The sequence below is a fragment of the Amblyomma maculatum genome, chromosome 2, assembly GCF_055883805.1.
Source record: "Amblyomma maculatum isolate TAMU_Amacu chromosome 2, ASM5588380v1, whole genome shotgun sequence".
In the NCBI taxonomy this organism is placed as follows: domain Eukaryota; kingdom Metazoa; phylum Arthropoda; class Arachnida; order Ixodida; family Ixodidae; genus Amblyomma; species Amblyomma maculatum.
Window position 1 is genome coordinate 142,886,454 of NC_139345.1, and position 22,582 is coordinate 142,909,035.

General features: G+C 45.0%; 1 protein-coding gene across 4 annotated transcripts in view; it reads left to right on the forward strand.

The window, feature by feature from the left end:
- fray (oxidative stress responsive kinase frayed) overlaps window positions 1–22,582 on the forward strand; it is a 156,476-nt gene that overhangs the window by 60,440 nt on the left and 73,454 nt on the right. Inside the window, exon 1 of one of the 4 annotated variants that reach the window (XM_084595353.1) lies at window positions 18,739–18,812. The exons of the other annotated variants lie outside the window; for them this stretch is intronic. Within the exon in view, the coding sequence (XP_084451479.1) occupies window positions 18,754–18,812 (59 nt within the window). The 5' untranslated portion in view covers window positions 18,739–18,753. Of the gene's footprint in view, window positions 1–18,738; window positions 18,813–22,582 lie in introns of those variants that run through there. 4 annotated transcript variants of the gene reach the window in all.

Consider the following 22,582-nt stretch of genomic DNA (forward strand, 5'->3'; position numbering starts at 1 on the left):
AGACTCTTCTGGCGGGGGAGGAGGCTGTTACGACCAAGCATCCGCAATTGCGCGCTCTATTGTTCGCCTGTGGGCATGGATAAGTTTTGTGAATATGTGGTGATGGTCCAATGGCTCTAAGTGAGCCTGTTTCCAGGAATCCTGTTTTGTAAGCATGTTTTGCTTTGTGGACAACCTGCAAATGCCAAATTGACCCTGTCAAGAGAACGTCTGGAAAAACACAAAGAAACGTCCCCCTGAGGGAAATAGCAGGAAGTGCTTTCTTTCTTTTGTTCACCCTTCCAGTCGAGAAGTGCTATCCTCCAGTGATGAATGCCTCCTATCCAAAGGAGACGACAGAGTGACATGTCCGCTGACGTGCAGGACAAGAAAGGAGCATGACTCATACGGCCATTAAGTGATTTCCCGGGAATGCAGGAAAGATTTGCAATTGTCGAAAAGGGACCATGTTGGGAGCCCTATGCGGCGCCACGTGCACTCGGGTTTCTGAGAAGTAAAACCCCTTGTCAGAACCAGCCTGTGGTTTCTTTGCTGAAGAATAGAAATGTACCTCCTCTCCTCGCCGTTCCCAAGCTTTTCCCGCCAACAAGTGATCACGCCCAACGAATGAATGCCGGACCAGTCAGTGCTTCAGACCATCAGTGCAGTGATGTGTTCGATTGGATGCCGATACCTGAGGGGCGTGCCCTGGATTTGGTTGGTCAGCATCTTCAGAGAGGGGCTGGACATAGGGGTTTTTTAAGGACGCTGCAGAGCACGAAATGTCGCTCTGAGCCCTGGGTAAACGGCTCATCCAGTCGCTTCTCGCTATGAACTCTTAACGCTTGTCATTTTGCTGATGTACCCTTCTTCTTCATGTAAATATTCTTGTAAATACGTTTTCTCAAAGTGCCAGTAAACCTGCTTGTACATATTTTACCAACTTCGAAGATTCAGTCCTTCTTCAACCCGGAGTCTCTGCACGCTACCAAGTGAAGGCCGGGTCGCCATAGCCCCAGCGTCACGACAGTAGGCTCTCTGCTGCTGGCTTTCTTTATCTTGCGCAGAGTCATTGAATGCACTTTCGTCTTTCTCTATTGTTTGCTTCTGGATTACTTACGTTGGCCGCTCCAAGGGTACTTTGTGCCGAATCCCGGGAGGGATTCGGCACAATAAAAAATATAGAAGAAAGAGGGCAGGCACCAGGACGCCTCTCACTGCGTTTAATACCCGGCTGTCGACGTGCGAATTAACATGGCACTCTTCTTCTTCTTCTTCTTCTTCTTCTTCTTCTTCTTCTTCTTCTTCTTCTTCTTCTTCTTCTTCTTCTTCTTCTTCTCCTTCTTCTTCTTCTTCTTCTTCTTCTTCTTCTTCTTCTTCTTCTTCTTCTTCTTCTTCTTCTTCTTCTTCTTCTTCTTCTTCTTCTTCTTCTTCTTCTTCTTCTTCTTCTTCTTCTTCTTCTTCCTTGATATTTGGCACACACCCACGAAGGGGGATTAGCCAGGGTTCAGTGTGGACTGCCAAATGTCCTACACAAACTGAATTAGTGTAATAAAGTAATTGACAACTAAACAAAAACAAAAGATTTAAGATCACAAAAGTTATTGAATGAAAAAATATGAAGCAAAAATTTGGAGTTTTGTAAATTTGGAATGCAATTAGCAAGGGAATCTGTCCGTAGCTGTGATGTAGTTATGTAAGTACTGACAAATTTGAGGCAACGCAAATCCTTTCGCACTCGCACCGAAGGAGAGTAGAAGCGGGACCGTTAACGTAAATCCCAAGCGTGCAATTGGAGTTTCTAAATGCACCCTCCTCTGATGTGAGAACCTTCGGCAAGCGAGAAGGAAGGGATCAATATTTTCAATTTCACCGCAAGCCTCACGAAGGTTTGTGGGACTGATCCCGCATCTACATAAATAAAGATTTAAGCGAGGAATTCTGCATCTCAGGAGAGTCATCGTAACGTGCACACTGCCGTGATTTACATGCTCGAACTTTCCATGAGTATATGAGATGCTGGTATTCGGCTGTAGATAGCAAAGAATCATTGCATGTAGCGGCTAGGTATTGATATCGCTCTCTACCGCGCGCCCTACCTATCCTCGCCTTCCTTCTCGTCGTTCTGCTTGCAGATTCTTGCCTGAATCTGCAACACCATGCACTATGGTATCAAAACCAGCATCAAGAACAGCTTTCAGGACGACAACAAAAATAGCACATAGTAGCCATGTACAATGTATGGTGATCCCGCCATGCGGAAGTGATGCTGCCTTACCTGTTACACATTCAGCTTCGAAAGCGACACTGGATCCTGCATGCTAAGAAGCCTGACACCAGCGAATGACTCATTGACACAATCTTTTGCGGCCATGGTGACCGGTGCATCGTAAAAATATGCGAGCGCACTGCGTTGCTCTAGATGACGCGTTCACCGCGCGCGACTGGTGGATCGAGCTGTAGAGGTGGCGACCACTTTTGTGCATTTTCCGCCATTGATGTGGCGTTGGTCGTTTTCTTCAGTTGGGATTTTAAACTTCTTTTGTTGAAGTTTTGTGCTGGGTGTCTCGAAAATCCACTTCTTCCGCGGCTGCATCGTTCAGGGAAAATTTTGTCTCCAACTGTGCGGGCGCGCGTGATTGAAGCTTGCGGGAGCGATCACACAGCTGCATGAACATCTGCTGCAGAATATGCACGCGGATCTATCTATACATCCTTTACAGACTGCGCAATTCACAAACTAGGTTTAGCAGCGCTTCCAAAGCGATAACGGTCTTAATGTGCAACTACTTGTTTTTCTGGTAAACAATACTAATCTCTTACTATCACTGTCGTGGTATGAACGGACCAAACATGAAAGAAATATGTCAGACACTAGGAAGCATGTGTCAGTCTTAATGGCTTCTGTTCAGCATACACTTCAAGAAAACAACTTGTTTGTGAAATTGATTGAACACCACTATATGCTGTTCACTGAGTGGCTGCAGCTAGGGTTCCGGGTTTTTGGTGCTTATTTTTGTCCAAGTTCGAGGCGCTCTTTTATGTTGGTGTTTTCGTTTCACGTCGGAGTCGGTTCGTTTCAGGGCCTAGGCTGACTGCTGCCAGTAGATAACCATTTACGAGAACCGGTGTTGTTGAGCTGTTGCACACATACAAGGCGACTGAAAAAGAATATATATAATGCACCTGATATCACGCAACACTATTAAAGTAAACTGTACGCAAAAGAAATGAACTCTTGCACGTAAAGATGAAACTATATTGTAGTCCTCGGATGTGCCTAAACACTAAATAACCTAATTTGTATAGCTGTACGGTTTTATTCTGACTAGTTGATCAGCAACAGCAGAGTCAACAGGAAAAACAGGAAGCCCAGGAAATCTGGCATCGAAAAATTAGTAAGACGCTTAAGTTTCGCCTTAAGAATAGGTCTGATAGCTTCTTTAGCACTGCCTTTTCCTTCCTCGTTTTTATTCACCTTTCTTGTTTAAATTATTTAAAGTTCTAAAATTAATTATACTGTAAAATCAGCATACATCCTGAATACATATTAGTGAGCCGCACGCACAACGACGCGCTAACACGCTTAGGCCCCGCGGTGATGGTGCAGCGGTATAGCGGGCTCGACCGCGTTCAAGGATGCGGGATCGAATCTCGGCCGCGGTGGCCGCTTTTAGATGGGGGCCAAAAGCAAGGCGCCCGTGTGCTATGCGATGTCAGTGCACATTAAAGAACCCCAGGTGGTCGAATAGCCTGAGTTGCTTTGGTACGTTAAACCCATAAACCAAACTAAACTACATGCTTGAAAGTTGATACCAACGGCCCTTCATAAAACAACAACAACAACCACAAAAAAAAAAAAAAAAAAACAAGTCCATTCGTGGTATACGCGCTGCATGCCTGCCTGTCATGCAGAGTGCCCTGGTTAGAAATGCAATGGTTGCTATTTTATTGAATTGTGCATTTTTTCCGATGCGTTTCTGGGTTGCGGTTCGCAATTCTGCAGATATACGACGACGGCTTTTCTTCTGAACTGAGCCCAATATTCTACTACGTAAAATTTGACCTGCTGTTTTTGTGCGTGAAACGCAGGCTGCAAGAAATGAAAACGCAGCTTTGACAAGACTGGTGGTTATTTGCTGACCACACTATGGAAAATTTAAGAGACGAAATCGAAAGTTTATTTTTCTGCAGCTCAGGTCCGCATACACACTCAAGGAGGAATACAGCCCGATCAAGTCTCTTCGTGCTATTCTAAGTTTCTGCTTCCAGGTTGGGACAGGAGAAGCGAAGACAACAGTGAAAGAGGGAAAAATACCCTTCGTGTATCTGGAGGTCTTATCAATTAGCAAAGCCCAAACTCGGGGCATGCTTGGCGGCTAGCCTCACCGTCTACTTTTTCAGACAGCAAGCGTGAATATAAGTTTATAGACCATTTCTAAATCCGTGTTTTCAGGTAGTTGTTTTGTTATGTTCGCAAAGGACCTTGACCGCAGTTACTATACACTTCAAGTGCTGCGCTTAACGGGCGAAGAGAAGCCGCCATATCAGCGCTTTAGCACAGCTACAGGCAGCTGTCGTCCCGAAGGAAAAACAAGATATGTTGCAACGAATGTCACTTGTATTGTGTGCAGGAGAAAGACACCGAACTCAGTGTGATGCAGTGTAAAAGTGCAGGAGTACTACAACACATCCGATCGGGCGGGTGTTCAGGAGCATACGTAGCGTGGGCTGAACAGGACTCTGAAAGCGATAGGAGCGGAGGAATTCTCACTAAAGTAGGGGATGTTTTATACGCGTCCGAAAGGCGGCACTACGCGCACTTCTATTTGTCTGTTTTGGTGTGTACGTGAAAACGCTAGTGGCTTTTCTTCATTATCGTCAGAAATCCTCGTTGTAAGCCGTTTTGATGCACCGAAGTTTAACTGTCGCCTTGCCAGTACGAGCGCATTGCACTCCGATTCTGTGTCTGATTGTCATTTTGGTTTAGTAGCTGAAGATTTTCTTTCTCGCATCTATCTCTTTATTTTTCTCTTTTCTCCTTTTTTTTTCCCCGGGATGTTTGCGCCATCAAAAGCGGGACGCTAATCTATGTTGCTCCACTCGTTGCATAACCTTGCAGCGTCTCTGCTCGTGCTGGATATAGGGTGTCAAACTTCTGTGAGGTCACCGCTCCCTCGGTGCACCTTACGCGCCCCACCGCGGGCAGTGCTAATTATCAGAAAATGAAAAAAAAAGTATTCTCCAGTTCAGTGGCCGTATGTTTACGTACTCTATTTGCCGGATCCCGCGTCACTGGCCTGTCGGGAACTTGCAAAGAACCACTTCACAGAGTACACCGGAAAACCGCGAGCTATATGAGGCAAGCCTCGACATTTAACCTTCGCAGAAAAAAAAGGGTCTGTCGGAAGGTATTCGAATCCAGGAATTTCTCTTGGAAATCGAGTACGCAACCTCTCAGCTATCGCAACAGTTATTGTTTTTATTGCGTGGAAAAATTTCCCAAAATGGCAAACCCAAACAACTACATAATGCGAGCCCGTCATACTCCAGCAATTCCGTGTCATCACAATTGTCAAAATCCTGCGAGGAGACACAATTCGCGTTTGTCCAAATTAGCTAAATATGCGACACTGTTTTTGAATGAGTTCAGCAGACTGCCCAGTGTTCGCGGCACGAGACATTTTGCAGGGCGTTGGTTTGGTGCAGTAGTGTTCGTTGTAATTGTTTAGTGTGTATTGAAATGTGTGTTTGTGCTGTCATAGCGTCTCGCTTGCCCTTCTTGAGCGGTCCCCGCTGAGACTCGTGACAAAAGTAAGCGGCGAGCCTGCCGTAATTCAGCTTTGCTTTTTTTTTTTGTCTCAGGTCTCACGGTTTTCGCGATGGCTGAATGAACGGATTTGGCGAAAATTACAGTATTGACTCTCCAGTTTGGTCTCACCAGAGAGGAGGCGATCAACATTATGAGAAATAAAACACCACTGGCACGTGAAGATGCGCTAGAAGCTGAGCAACCAGCGCGTGTAGCCGAGAAGCGAGCGTGTGAATTAAGCCGCGGTGTGATATGTGATCCCCTTTATCATCAACCACACGCACACACACAAACACAAACACAAACACACACACACACACACACACACACACACACACACACACACACACACACACACACACACACACACACACACACACACACACACACACACACACACACACACACACACACACACACACGCACGCACGCACGCACACGCACACGCACACGCACACCGTTCTTCTTGATACTTCTACCATGCCCGTTACGCCACCACCACTCATCCCTGCAGTCATTCCCACCTCAGGTGCTTCCGGTCGCTTGATATCCATTTCCTTAAGAGCAGATATCCCTGTTGCATACGTCATGGCCAGCCTTATATCGTCAAGTAAGTCTGTCCATCTAGACTAAACTCGCAAACACGTATTTCTTTGTGGGCCGCATTTAGAAAATATTTTTAGAAAAATTGAGAAAAATACGGATAGAAACAAGGAAGAAATATTTAAAAAGAATGTAAGGAATTAAAAACAACAAATAACAATAAAATAAATGAAAATTAACCAAAGTGTTTTGTTCCTGGGCCACACCCTCCCATTTTTCTTCGTGGAAAAAAGCAGCGCGTTTTCGATTCTGCCTAAACGCCGGACGGCGGCCGCTTCAGGATGGCTCATAGAAATCTACCGAAAGGGTACAGCAGTTACTATAGATACTACAGTCACGTATCACCAAAAGAAAAAGGGAAGTATATTTGGAGACGAAAGAGAAAGGGCGAGTTATCTGACGCCTTGCTCTTGAAGGCAGCTGAGGTCCATCTGAGGTCCATGCTGGTCAAGAGGCCAGCGCCTCTTTTCGTTAGTGTCCCGTCCCTCCGTTATCAGTTCAGTTCAGTTCAGTCGTTTAGTCGTGTCCGACTCTTCGTGACCCTATGTACGATATCACGCCACGCTTTCCGGTCTCTCACTATCTTCCTAACATCACATAACTTCATCTGCAGCGCCTCGAGGATGCCATCTATTCATCGCGTTCGCTGTCTACCCCTTCTCCGGTGACCCTCAACCTTTCTCAACATCAAATCTTTCTCCAGCGACTCCTCTCTTCTCATCAGATGACCGAAGTAGCTGAGCTTTAACTTTATAATTTGACTCTCCAATGAGCAGTCATGGTTTATGGTCGACAATATCGACTGATTTGATCTTCTGGCAGTCCAAGGAACTCTCAAGAGTCTCCGCCAGCACCACAATTCAAACGCTTCAATTCTTCGGCGGTCAGCTTTCTTCATAATCCAACTTTCGCATTCATACATCACAACTGGAAAGACCATAGCACGAGTTATACGGATCTTGGTTGGCAGTCTAATGTTTCTGCTCTTTACTAGGCGGTCAAGGCTAGCCATGGCTCTTTCCCAGAAGCAGGCGTCTCCTAATTTCATGGCTGCAGTCTCTTTCCGGGGTAATCTTGTAGCCCAAGAAGAGAAAAATCTGTCAGAGGTTCCACTTCTTGTCCCTTGATGTTCCGTTATATTGTAACGTCTGGGGACGAGGCTTTTTAGTTGATTTTAGTTTAGTAACGAGTCTGGTGGTAAAGTTGGCTCGTGAAGCTGGCGCGTGCTTTTGGAACAAATGCTGACATTTTTGGAGACCACATCAAACAGCTCCATGGGTCGCATGCCGTGTGTTTGAGACTTCTGCTTGAGATGGAGGGACGCCACCTTGTCACCAAAAAAAAATCTGAGGGTGTACGTAGCCTGCCACGCGCGGAAAATGCGTAAGCACGCGGACTTCTATACGGACGCTTTTTGTACCATGAGTCTATTAACGCTGACGCATTCAAACTCACCCGCCGCGGTGGCTCAGTGGATAAAGCGCTCGGCTACTGAGCCGAGGACCTGGGTTCAAACCTGGTGGTGCGTGAGGCTGCGTTTCGATGGAAGTGAAAAGCTGGGCGCCCGTGTGCTGTGCGACGTCAGTGCACGTTGAAGAATTCCGCATTGTCGAAATTATCCGGAGCCCTCCACTATGGCGTCTCAGTCACGTTGGGACGTTAAAACGCATGAGGCAATATTAGTTGCTGGAGAGGAAATACAGGGAAGATATATTAAATGGACATCCCTGTTTGTTTCTTTTTTTTTTTTTCGAGCATTTGAGCTGATATTCGTTTCGCATTCCATCAAAACAAACCGATCTTCACTCTACCACAGTAAGCCAATAAGATATATCCCTCGCTTGAGTCTTAACAGTGTCGACGTCGGTGAACCTTAATTTGCCATCTTTTATGGATTCAGACAAGTATATAAGCCCTGATAGTATTAATGACTTCATTGGAACCTGTTTTGCAAGCTGTTTTAAAGTGTTCTTTGCTAATATGCAGTCTGCTAGAAACAAAACCACTATCCTACAGATTTTGTTGAGCGAACTCAATGTTTATTTTACCTTGATTGTGTTAACTGAAACTTGGTACGAAAATGTAAATTATTATTACAACATACCTGATTACACGGTCTGTAACCTTAATCGTAAAAATGGGAGAGGAGGAGGAATTTTCATGCTGGTAAAATCTTATGTAGATTCGGAACTGATCCCATCCTTTACACAGTCAAATCGGGATTTCGAAGTACTGTCTATACTTTCTAACAACATTGTTTTCGCTACGGTTTACCGGCCACCAGAGGGTAACCCGAAGACGTTCTTTGAATTCTTTGAAGCGCTGCTTAGGTTCCTTAATCACAAAAACCTCGGTCTTATCTGCGATGGAGATTTCAATATTGACATGCTTATACCTTCCACTACCGTAAAGGAGTTTAGGCTAATGCTAGATACATACTCTATACATAATATTATTAGATCACCAACTCTTATTACTCCAACATCTTCTACTTTGATTGATCTTTTTATTACTAACTATAATCCCAGTCATGTTAAGGCTGGAGTTTTGTCATATGGCCTTAGTGATCACCTACCCCTTATTTCTATGCGCTAAGTTTCAAGGAATGCATAGCCTACCGTACCGTGAAATCATGCACAAACCAGATTTACCCTCCCAGCTGAGAAGATTCCACAATGATATGACGGTCATTGGCTGGTGCGACGTGTTCGCAACTTCGGACACCAACGCGGCGCATCGGCTATTTCTGCACACGTTCACCCAGCTATACATCAAGCACTTCCCTTTCAAAACATTTCGGTGTTCTAAAAAAAAAAATAAATCAGGAAGCCTTGAATAACCTAACAGCTGTTGGCGAAAATTGAGTCAAGAAAGATTTATTTACTAAGTTTTTAATGACTTGAGATCCTGCATTACTCCAAGAGTTCAAGAAATATTGAAACTTCCTTAACAAAGAAATTAGGAAACGTAAGGCACATTATCTAGGAAACTCGTTCAGGGCAGTTAAAGACGACAGCAAGCTTACTACGCGGAGAAGGCTTAATGAAGTCCTTGACCGGTCATTCACATCGGCCTCTATAGAAGAGCTTACCATAAACGGTGAAATAGTGGACGGTACTGCTTTAATCGATTTCTTTAATGACCATTTTACAAATCTTCCAGAGGCTTCTATGCTACATAGAAGTGATTATTCAATTAGTATGCTGTTTTCTAGCAATTTATTTCTTTTTCGTGCTAAAGCTGACGAAGCGTACACACTATTCATGCAGCTAAAAAATTCAAATACGTGTGACGCACAGGGAATCCCAACAAAACCAGTTAAGTTTGTTCGGGACATTATCTCCTCTGTTTCGACTTACATATTTAACCTATGTATTAGCTCTGGTACTTTTCCTCAAGATAGGCAAGTAGCAAAAATGAAATCCATATACGAAAAAAAAAAAGCCGATCAAAATAAGCTAAATAATTATCGCCCTGTTTCAAGTTTGCCCGTATTTTCTAAGGATCTTGAAAAGCTGATTCTGGTGTGTTTTCAATCCTATTTCGAAAAATACACCTTCATTACTGATGCTTAGTATGAATTCTGTAAATTTCGCTCCACACAACTCGCTATCTTGGACCAGGAGAAATACATATAAAGAAGCATGGAAGTCAAGAAGTTTGTACTAGGTATATTTATAGATTTCACCAAAGCGTTTAACTATTTGAACAGAAATATATTTTTTGTAAAAATAGCGTATTATTGTGTTCGTGGTAAATCACTTGGTCTCATTAAATCATATCTTTCAGAACGTTTTCAGTATGTTGATGTGAATGGTTTTTCTTCGTATAAGGGTACATACAAAGGTGGAGTGAAATTCATGGAATCGGTACTGAGCATCAGTAACGAAGGTGTATTTTTTGAAGTAGGTGCACCTTGGGGGTTCCGCAAGGTAGCATGGGACCTTTTTTTATTCAACATATATTTGGATGACATTGTTACCGTCGATGACAGAGCTAAGTTTGTAATCTACGCCGACGATACAAGTATCCCTGTACTGCTGATACTAATAGCGATTTCGTTGTTGCCTAAACCCGTTCCATGAGCTGATCACAACTGTTTGTTAGTCGACCACTCTAAACCAAAGGCAATTATATTTCGTTCTAAAGGAAAGCACGTTACACCGGGCCCGACACTTATCCTAAACAACAACAACAACAACACTGAAATATTCACCAAATTTATAACTTCTTGGGACAAGCACGTGAATTATGTGTCATCGAAACTTGCGTCAGTGATAGGCGTTCTTTACAAACACCATTATATTTTCTGCAAAAAAAAATAAAATAAAAAAATAAAAACAATACAAAACACAATGGTGCTGTTGTACGATACTCTTTTCGTACCTAAGCTACTTCGTTATGGTCTGGGGAACGACTAGACAAGTAACAATATACAAAAGCATGCCAGGCTATAACGCAAAATTATTGGAGTCGTAACATACTCGCGCCGTATGATTGCAACAGTGAAGTTTTTCTAAAACTGTCATTAATACGCGTAGAAGATATGCGCATCTTTAATTTATGTGCAGCATGGATAAAAGGACCCAAAGTCAACAATATCTTGCTAGCTTAGCAGAACCTCCTATTAAGAAACCTCCAGTCAGGACACGCTAAACCCGGAACACTAGAAGATCCACCCCTATCGTACAAAGTTCGCTATGCAAAATCTACATTTTAATTTTCCTTACTTAATAGGCGTGTACCTAAATAATAGCATTGATATCTTCGAGCTGAGCCTGAAGCGCCCTAAAGATGCCTTTGTGAACAGTACCGCAGGCTAACTTAATATGATCTTTGCGATACCAGTGACTACTGTCGACCATTCCAAATCAAATTGAAACATAACTAACTGCAGTGTGACACCCTGTTTGTTAAGCTAATTTTTTTATTTTTCCGACAAGCTATAGTGCTTGCCAAATTTTTAATTTCTGTCATGTATCTTGTGTCATTAGCTTGTTTTCTGTATGCCATCATTTTGATAGCTTTCATGTTATGAATAGATGAGTAGAATATTCATCTTATTTTTTTATTTCTTTTCTTTTGTGCCTGAGCATTGTACTTCCTGCGTTATTTTTGCCATTATTGAAAAATGTCTGATTTGTTATTCCCGCACATTTCGTGCTGTTTATTGAGTTGTGGATAAGTATTTTGTCCAGCGTGACACGTCGCTATTTGTAGGTGACGACGTCCAGTCAAGCTGCGAAAAGCGGCTATTTACCTCGTCTCCATCACGTCCATTGGAAATAAATATCTCATAACGTGCACTGACATCGCACAGCACACGGACACCGACCCCGGACACGAACACCGGACACCGAAACGCAGCCGACCACGACGGCTGCGTTTCTATGGAGGCGAAACGGAGTGGCGTCCAACCTTACCTCCCCCACAACGAACCGTTTTTCAGAATACACCGCAGCGATGACGTCACAGATATTACTTGCAAAGCGGTCGTGTGTGTTTTGAACGGTTCAAGTAGCCACCGAGTAGGATGAGTCGTTTCATAAGCGCCCGATACAACCTAATATAAGAACCAGTTTTTTTTTTCGTCAAATGAGGAGCAAATATCAATGTATTGGGAATGGCTTTGGCGTCGAGAATGCAGTGTGGCGTGTAGAAATCATCTGAACAGACGTCGCGGAAACGGCGAACGTTAAACCAGTTTGCGCCGGAATTTAATGTGGCGTGGCTGCCAATCTTGGTGAAAGTAACTAGAAGAGAGTAAAACAACTATCGTATATAGGTCTCATTTGATGTGGTAGCCTCGAAAACACCCAGGAGATGTTCTTTAACCATCTAAATATAAAATAAAGTTTCGGATGAAAATTAGCTGCACTAGTGTTCGGTTGGTCTTCCATAGCTAAGTTCTCGTTTGTCTGTACGAATATTAGATGTACTGCTAGTGTTTCGTTTGACGCGGTCGTCACTCAGTTAGGTTCCGGTTGTTGTCCGTTGTGAGGTCTTTTCAGTTTGCTCTCTGAATTCTTGACGATGTTTTGTTTTCTCCCGGCGTATGAACTTTCGTCTCTGCAAATTTACTTTTTTTTTTTTGTACAGCCTTTTTGCACCTTGAAGGAGTATAAACACCAAATTTTTGTCCCACGTTTCTTCTTGGCAGTAATGGGCAAGACACTGCTATTCATACGTCACTAATAATATTAGCTAAGGACTTGTGTGTGACCTATACCTCAATTTATTTCTCTCGAATAATATTTACGTTTCAGCCTCAAAAGCGAAACGATGGTTGTGACGTCAATTGAATGTCAGTATTTGTCACGTGAGGCATGGAAACCTGTTACATTCGCTGCTTCTTCATTCGTCATCACTCTGGCTCCTGATGCACGTTGACTTTTAGCGCGTATAGTTAAATAAATCGACAAAGCATTATTTATATCGCAGCTTTCTCTCTCGCGGGAATTGTACTGACCGCTTAGTCCAGCCATCGTTCTAGTGACCATAGTTTCAGATTGGTTTTATGCGCACAAAACGACGACACAAAAAGACAAGGGAGACAGGACGGAGTGCACTTTCAACTGTTTTATTCCGGAAATGTACACGACATTTATACAAAAAAAAAAAATCATCAATGCATAATCATCAGTGCCACGTGCGAGCCAAATACCCAGGAAAAGCATAAAGGAAGGGCACAGGTCACTCACCTCTTATCTAATTTATCTAAAAAGACAAATTCTTTATCATACATTGTTACAGATGGTGCGCTAATACATGAACTTCCGCTTTTCCTAATATGGTAGGCAAGCGTGTCAGTGCTCCTGCACAAGATGCCGGTGCCTTGTAGCGTTGCATCACAGTTTTTTTTTTTTTTTTTTGGCTGGCTTTCTGTTTTTGGTCATTATCTTTTCCACACTCGCTGATGTGCGCCGACAGGTGCAAACCGGTACCGTTCCTCAAAGACAAATTGTGCTCCCTTAACCGGTCATTAACACATCGGCCCGACTGCCCAATGTACACCTTCCCACACTTCAACGGAATCCTGTACACCACCCCTTTTTCACACTTCACAGACTTATTAACATGTTTGATTTTGCAGTCTGAGTTACGGCTACCATCTTGCAAAACCAGACGACACAATGAAGAGAGTTTCCTTGGGGCCGAAAAAACCACTGGTACCTTAAACTTGTTAGCCACGCGTTTGAGGTTATGAGCCCCTTTATGCTGATATGGAATGACTACCGTTTTCACTTTCTTTTGTGCAACTGCAATCGTTGTCTGGTTCTTATTCCTTTCTTGTTTAATCTTCTTGAGAAGAGCTTCAGCCACTGAACTCACTATTATCTGGGGAAAGCCTGCCTGTTTCAGATTCGCGATCTGATCGTGAAAGCTTTCCTGCGCCACGTGACAACCGGACTTCCTTAGGGATGACTCAATGCACATCAAAGCGATAGCACGTTTAACCGTTTTTGATTGCTTGGAATCAAAAGGCAACAATTTCTTCTGTGCACGCGGTTGATACTTCCAGCAAAAGCTTTCGTCCTTAAGGGTTATATTCAAGTCTAAAAATTGCAAACGGCTGTCATTGGCGACTTGAATATTTTTAGACTTTATAACCCTTAAGGACGAAAGCTTTAGCTGGAAGTACCAACCGCGTGCACAGAAGAAATTGTTGCTTTTTGATTCCAAGCAATCAAAAACGGTTAAACGTGCTATCGCTTTGATGTGCCTAGAGTCATCCCTAAGGAAGTCCTGTTGTCACATTGCGCAGGAAAGCTTTCACGATCAGATCGCGAAGCTGAAACAGGTAGGCTTTCCCCAGATAATAGTGAGTTCAGCGGCTGAAGCTCTTCTCAAGAAGATTAAACAAGAAAGGAATAAGAACCAGACAACGATTGCAGTTGCACAAAAGAAAGTGAAACCGGTAGTCATTCCATATCAGCATAAAGTGGCTCATAACCTCAAACGCGTGGCTAACAAGTTTAAGGTACCCGTGGTTTTTTAGGCCCCAAGGAAACCCTCTTCATTGTGTCGTCTGGTTTTGCAAGATGATAGCCGTAACTCAGACTGCAAAATCAAACATGTTAATAAGTTTGTGAAGTGTGAAAAAGGGGTGGTGTGCAGGATTCCGTTGAAGTGTGGGAAGGTGTACATTGGGCAGTCGGGCCGATGTGTTAATGACCGGTTAAGGGAGCACAATTTGTCTTTGAGGAACGGTACCGGTTCGCACCTGCCGGCGCACATCAGTGAGTGTGGAAAAGATAATGACCAAAAACAGAAAGCAAAAAAACTGTGTGATGCAACGCTACAAGGCACCGGCATCTTGTGCAGGAGCACTGACACGCTTGCCTACCATATTAGGAAAAGCGGAAGTTCATGTATTAGCGCACCATCTGTGACAATGTATGATAAAGAATTTGTCTTTTTAGATAAATTAGATAAGAGGTGAGTGACCTGTGCCCTTCCTTTATGCTTTTCCTGGGTATTTGGCTCGCACGTGTCACTGATGATTATGCACTGATGATATATATATATTTTTTTGTATAAATGTCGTGTACATTTCCGGAATAAAACAGTTGAAAGTGCGCTCCGTCCTGTCTCCCTTGTCTTCTTGTGTCGTCTTTTTGTGCGCATAAAACCAATCTGAGTATGAACCAACTAGCCCCACAACGCATATTACTGGAATGACCATAGTTTAGCTGTTAATTATTTTCTCTGTGTAGATTCTCTGTTAATTATCTCTGATAACAAATAGTGACCATCACCCCTTACCCAGCAAGCTATGGCGCGCGTACATCTGAAGCATACTGGCCTTTTCCCGTAAAAATAGAATAATAAAAAAAAACGAATTCGGCACAAATTTATTGTCTTGATTTTGATTTTTCTCTTTAAACAGAACAACCACAAGCCTAACTGTTGGTCACCGTGGTTCAAAATTATTCTTTATTTCCGTCTCCAGAGCGAGTGGTATACGTCACTTGCCGTGGCGGTTAGCGACCTAAATCTACAAAACCGCCAGTACAGAAACTGGCCTTAAAGAAAGGAGAAGAGCGAACCACAAAGTGCCTCTGGCACCATTTTTGCTGATGAATGCAAGTAAGCTGTACACGTTATCGATATTATCTCGAACCCTACCTCTCACGTCTTCTTGCAGTTGTACGCCGGCTACTCGGTTTCTTAGATGCCCTTCAGAGCGTCCGTTTATCTTCAACTCTCCATGCAGATAAAAAATCTACAGACACATTAAAGATATTTGATATATCAGTGTAGTTAGAGAAAATACGTGGCAAAAGATTGTGCATTTATTGCATAGAAAAAATCTCCCTTTAAGCAAGAGAGAGAGAGAGAGAGAGAAACAAAACAACTAGGCAGGGCGGTTACTGAGGCTAGGCCCTGTAGACTACCCTACACGGGGAGAAGGGAGCAAAGGGAGAGAAATAAAAAAAGAGCGGCAATGAAATACGTTTTTCACGTCTCCATGGCCCCCTATAATAAAAGGACCTGAGCTTGTGTGAAAATCTATATTCGGGAACTCAACTCTGAGCCCTTCAGAAACTTCAGAAGCGCCTTCACCGCCTTACTTTTGTGATGAAGGTTTTGTACATGGTTTTATACAAGGCTCTTTATTTGTGTAAGAGGACGAGAGTCAAATCTGCGGAGTGTATACCAGCCAGGAGGGCACACACACGCTCATACCGAGGGCATTCATTAAGTGTAATTGCCCAATCATTTCGTCACAACCGCCCTGTTCACACGTTGGATAGTCTGCCATTGGGATGACATGGGAATAGGCATTAGTAAACTCCACTCCTAGCCACAGGCGGCACAACAACGTAGTAGTGGTAGTAGTATAAAACGTTTATTTCGTAAAAGGGGTTATGGGTTAAGGGCGGGGTTGGTGGGGTCCTCAGTCCGGGACTCCGTTGGCCGATGCCGCTGCCCGGGCTCGCGCAAGCTTTATACCGCAAGGTGGGAGCTGAACAGGACCATCTCCCAGCCCTCTCACGTTGGAATTTCTTTACCAGGTATGGGTTGGTTTTCTCGGCAAGCCCATACAATATGGTAAAGATCTGCTTTCTGGCCACAAGATGTGCGTTCAGCTGAAAAGGTACCCGAACTATAAGTGTCCCCGAACCTGCTTGCAGTTTAGCTATAGACAACGTATACCATCGCAGCGGGGCAGGCCGACTGGTTATTTGCAGTTGCAGTAAGGGGTCAAAGTGCTACGAACGAGATGTCCAACCTCTTAGGGTGGACCATGATTGTATAGTCACATTTTGGATGGGCAGCAGAAGGCAACGTTGGTCGAAGGTACCTTGCTGCGTTAGCTGTTAAAACGCTCCCATTATGGCAGGACGCAGGAAGCACACAATAAGCGCCAAAATAGAGCAGTGGTCATGCAAGATCGCGAACAAAGGCTCGCCAGTGCTTGTCCACATGCACACGGATTTAACTGGCCTGAGACTTGACAGCTATAGTTGAAGTCAATTCTCAACCTGCCTTAGACAGGCGTATGAAAATTACGTAAAAAGAAAAAAAAAAAAAACACTTTACAGCGAACCTCGGCCAGTATGCTGAAACACATTCATTTAAACTCCACGTACGACTTAATTTGGAAACTGCACCAAGATGACAGGCTTTGCGCGTCGCTCGCAGCATCCGCATTTTTCGCTTACCTTCCTGGCGCAACCCAACTGCGACGCCGATCCAGTGTTTCGAGAAATCCGACCTTCGAAACGATACCGATCTTCCCACCTTGGTATCTGAACAACCCCTCGAAGATGCTAATGGGCGACTGTCAATATACTAATCGCCGATTGCTTACGCCATATTTAGTTTCGATTTACTGATCCTGTCTGTGCACATTCTTTCCGTGTGTTTACGATCTAGTTTCGCGTGCCATTCGCGTCCACCGAACCCGAACCATATCTATCTATGCAGCTTGCGTGGTGGCCTTTGTTTACCTCTCCCAGATACACAAAGCTACCTCTTCGTGCCGCCTGAGTGCAGTATCATTCACGTATTCACGTCACTTCAGCGGCTGACGGCCGATCTGAAAGCAAGTACAAGATTGCGGAGCAAGCGGAAGCGACAGTGGGGAAATACAAAGGACTAGAAACAGAGCACAATTACTCGGGCCACGCATGGTTTTATTCCGTCGCTTCGAAGAAAAGTGGGAAAGAAAAAAAAAAATCCCGCGACGAATTTAATCGGAATAGCGTTCGTCCCCATCGACGCGACGATTAGATTAGATCAAAAGCCTGCGGAATTCGCGTAAGTACAGCGGCTCGACAGCCTGCTTTGTCTCCGGCCTTTCTCGGATTGTGGACAATGGACAAGACAGAGATTAGAGGGTTGCGAGAGAGTGCGCGGACACGTGATTTGTGCGTCAGCGCGCGGAATGTGTATCTCCCGATGACTGCTGCCACCGTCAGTGCGTTCCTAAACGTATCGTTCCCTATCGTTCCCCATCGTTCCTTCCTTCCCTCTTCGACGACTGCACCTCTAGCGAGGTGTCAGAGAGGAAGCGCTAACTGGGAGGGTACCCGTGCACGTAGGCTCTCTCGCTTCTTCAAACCGTAGACTCTCTCTCTCTCTCTCTCTCTCTCTCTACCACTCTAGCACAGAAAGACAGACAGACGGACGAGCACAGACAATAGCTGGAAAAGTAGTGTCTGTCCTCCGTCCGTTGCTCGCGTGCTCGAGATAACGTCACCCTCTTTCGATTGGAGGCGGGCAATCAGCGTTGCTCGACAAGACGTGTAACGACATCTTTTTGTGAGGCAGTAGGTGTTCGCGAGGAAGATATAGCTCCACGCTCCGTCCACGCTTGAACGCTGCTGATTGCGGCTGCGAATGCAACGCATTCCCCAGCGCTTCTACACCCCCCCCCCCCCCCCCCCTCCTTCCACCGTTACAGTCGGGTCTGAACAGGAAAGAGAAAGAAAGAAAGAAAACAGAGAAAAGATCAACAGAGGACACCGCGTGTCGGTCTACGGAAGGGCCTGAGCTCAGCAATGTAACCTCGGTGGAAAGGGAACAGAAGAAAGGTGTATATAGGACGCGCCGTGCGGAGTCGGCGCCTCGGTGTCTTCTCGGCGCGTGCGTGAGTACGACACGTCTCAAATAGGGAAGTTTACTCGAGCAGTGCCACACAGTAGCAGGCGTCCGTTAATCCTGCGCTATACTGACTCTGCTCTCACTGCATAGAGTCCGCGCTTGTTTAGTGGCCGAAAACTCTGTGCACCGATCACGTTTACCAGGGCGAGTGTACTGGAAGGACATTCTGCCCTCTGCCGCGCACGGGTGTGGAGCCGCCGGACTGAAAGTTAGGACGACGCTCCTCGTGGAATTCAACGTGCGGAATGGTGATGGCCAAGACGCTACTCGAGCCTCCTACGGCCCAGTGGGTTCTCACCGACAGGTCAGCAACACTATCTGTCTATTCACTTAACCGACCTTTTTTTCTTTTTTATCATGCGTCTCGTGACTCTGTCCCATAAAGTACGAGTGTATCGAAACACGGAGTACCGCGGCTTCTCCTGTCCCTTCTTTTCTAACAAAGGAGACTGCGATTCCGATTGAAGCGAGACGGAAACGATACTCCTAACCTCTGGTTTTTCATTTCCTGCTTTCGTTTTAAAACCTTTTACAATTGAAGTCATGCCTGGCTCTACTCGTATCTTGTGATATATTCAAGGCTGTTAGACGCACTTCGGTCTCGTTGTAATTGCACAAGTCAGCATATCCACGGTCCTTGAGTGGTCAGTCGAGGCAGTTAACAGCGCATTGAGCTGATGTTCAGTGTGCTATTGTTAAGCATGTATGTATCAAAACAAAATAACTGTACTATAACGACCCACATTGCGAGTAACTGTTAATTCTGCCCTATTTAGGGCACATCGAGATATCAGTGTTTATAGGTATACCTCTGTACCCAGTCAGATGAATTGTCCTGGGTGCAGCTTCGATATCAAAGCAATGATTCAGTGCCTGCACGTTGTTGGCCAGAGCGACCGCGGAATATAGCTGCCAAAACTCCCTAATAGAACTACGTAGCCTTGTTCTATTCGGGAGTTTTGGCAGCTATATTCCGCGGTCGATCTGGCCAACAACATTAGGCGCCCTTTCTGTAAGCACTGAATCACTGCTTTGGTAGCGAAGCTGCACCCAGGACAATTCACCTGACTGGGAGTGCACAGGTATACTTATATGCACTGATATATCGATGTGCCCTAAATACGGCAGAACAAAACTCCCTATTAGAACTACGTAGCCTTGTTATATTCGGAAGTTACAGTGTTGTAAAATTCTTAGCTAAGACAGCGTATGAACAAAGGGTCTTCCTATTATCCTTTCTGGGTTATTAGCTGCACCCTGGTGTAACAAGGTCTCATTCTTCTCCCTTGCTGCGAGAGCGTGGCTGGTCGAGCTCTGAAGACACGAAACCACCTCTCAAGTGCGAAGGAAGCACGCTTGCTTGGGCAAGGGCGCAGAGGAAGCAGCAAATCTAAGCAATGAATGCCATTACGACAGGGCCTCACACGTTAAATTCTCTGGTATACCTTGTAGAAGGACGAATAAAGTTTGGAAGACTACAGGGCATGGTAAGGAATAAAGGGAGGCCACACAGGCCTTCTGAGCTCCTTATGGCCTTGCTTCTTTATCGTCAGGCAGAACGACTCGCCAAAGCATGGTTTTCATTCGTTGCTCCTCTGTTTCCTCTCTCATTTACAGACTACGTGCCATATCGTCTCTCTCTCTCTCTTACCGCAGCGTTTTCGGGAATCCACACACGAATTTAACGGACGTCATCCTCTCGTTCCAAGTGCTCGATTAACAACGATCCCTCGCTCTCAGCGCTGAGCGCGGTACGGCGTGCGGATGTGGCGTGGTAGAAACTGTTGTTTTTTGGCACGTGGCGCGGCCGCTCGTTTGCCCCTCACAAACGCCGGCGCACGCGACGTCCGTGACCCCATGACGACGAGGACGCGCGACCAAGTGGCAGCGCCCAAAGTGGCAACATGGCAAAGGCCGCAGCGAAGCCTTTGACGCCCAATTTGCATCCCGTCCTTGTGGGGCAGCCCTTGCCCCGCTTATTCGGATTCCTTCTCCTCCCGGGCGCGCCCTAGAAATGACAAATATGCTCGCGTGCTTCCACGCTTCATCACGCGCGGGCCTTGCTGCTTTTGAGTGGTTCCGATTGTGCCAGGCCACAGCGGGCAAACAACGAGACCCTTGTGAAGGCTGAGGTGACTCTTTCATCGCTGGCTGAAAAGCGTTAGCAGAAAAAAAGGCGCCAGTTGATTCGATTAACCTTATAGCGACGCTGGCCCTCGGTAAGCGAGCCTTACCTCTGCTGATCAGGGGGAGATGGGGAACACACAGTTACTGCAAAACGAGGGTAACCTAAACGAAGTCATGGATAACATGATCAGACAACGGAAGAAAGGAAGGTACGATGACGTTGAAGAACGGCATGTTTTCTGCTGCGAACCTCACACGTGCTGAGGGAAATCGCGCTTAACGTCTTTACGGTTCATTGCGCTGATGGAGCTGTAATGGTATGTCTGCCGTGGGACCACTGCTTCGAAATGAGCGAAATAGTGTGAATTTAGGGAGCGAGAAAAGCTTCGGCGCTTTAATGAAACTTTGATCGAATTTAGTAAATGAGTAATATTTCGTCCGTTGGATGCTCCTCATAGGTCTGCGCCCGCTAGACAATCTAAGGTAGCGGTTAAATCTACGCTCACTAGAGTTTATACAGAGGTAGCAGTCCCATGCAGAGCATTATATTAACACCTACGCACGCTGGAAATCATCCGCTAGGATGATTTGATATAAAAACAGGTGGTTATGTTTACCACGCGTTGGTGTGGTTGACCTTGCAGCGTTCTTAATTGATGCCTATACACTGGCCACAAATGAGAGAACACGAGCGTGCGCCACTTACGCAGTTTATAGAGTGCCGGTAGCGTGTTTGTCTCCGAACCCGAGGGTCGTGGATTCATATCCCGTATGAAACCGCCCCCAAAAATTTGGGCTCGAGCCCCAATTTTTTTTTTCTTTAAGCGAAATCAATTGCTCCAGATAGCTAAATCGTTGGAGACAATCCATTACATGTCGTACTTTCAACACTTTCATTCCACGCGCAACGTCACGTTTGACGTTAGCGTTGAGTGGCGTTTGAAATTCCCGCGCAAATCCATATGGTGTGGAATCACGGCCCTGTCGACCAATCATATTTTTTTTTATTCACTGCAACTATTCCCCAACGACGGTGATGCCGGCTCTTCTGCAGCCCTGGAACATTATGTTATCGCGTAAAATCTGTCTAGGAAGCGTTGTGAGAAGCGATTCAGATCATGCAACAGCACAAGCTGGCCATGGGAGCCCACAGGATAGCTGACATCAATGGACCGCTTGAATAGGGCGCCCACACGCTTCGCGCATTACCTTCGTTGGCAACAAAAGTTGTTAATCAAGCACTTAACCCTGCACTATTTCGGCTCATAAAATGGGTCGTTTATTTGTCAGAGAACAGCGCGCTGTATGAAATATTAGCGACCGCTTCCAGGTGACGGAAACGAACACATTTGACCCAGTCGTGCTGGCCAGCCGCAAACATGCTGTAAACACTTGTGGCGGCGTTGATTTAATCTCGACGTACGCGATCCATTCATTCCAGAGATAGCCAGCCGTCGTATCTCTATCGTCACTGCCTGCGCTGTTCTGCCTCGTTCAACAGCGGATTCCCACGTATATCGAGCTCGCGAAGTTTGTTGTATTTGACGTGCGATCGAAATTCCTCATTAACCTAAAATATAGGAAAAGGCAAAACTATCATGCAGTGACTCAGCGAGGAATGCTAATCCAACCAACAAATGTCTTAAGTTTATCCGACTATTATACAGCGACGAATCCAATCAACTAAGTTCTAAGTTTGTTAAAAAAAAAGAAAACTTAGACCTTAGTAGGAAGACTATCACTTCTATGAGTAAGGTATTTTTACTATTATTCCCCTTACATTTATGCTGCAGGTCCCTGTCTTTATTTATTGCGTTGCCCATGACCTCCAACAAAATTATGGCAGTCAAAGTAAATTGATGTAAAACAATTAACCCTACATTTCTGCAAGAAGGGAAGGGTGGGGTAAATACCTTCTTATATATGTGCATTTTGATTTTGGCTGCG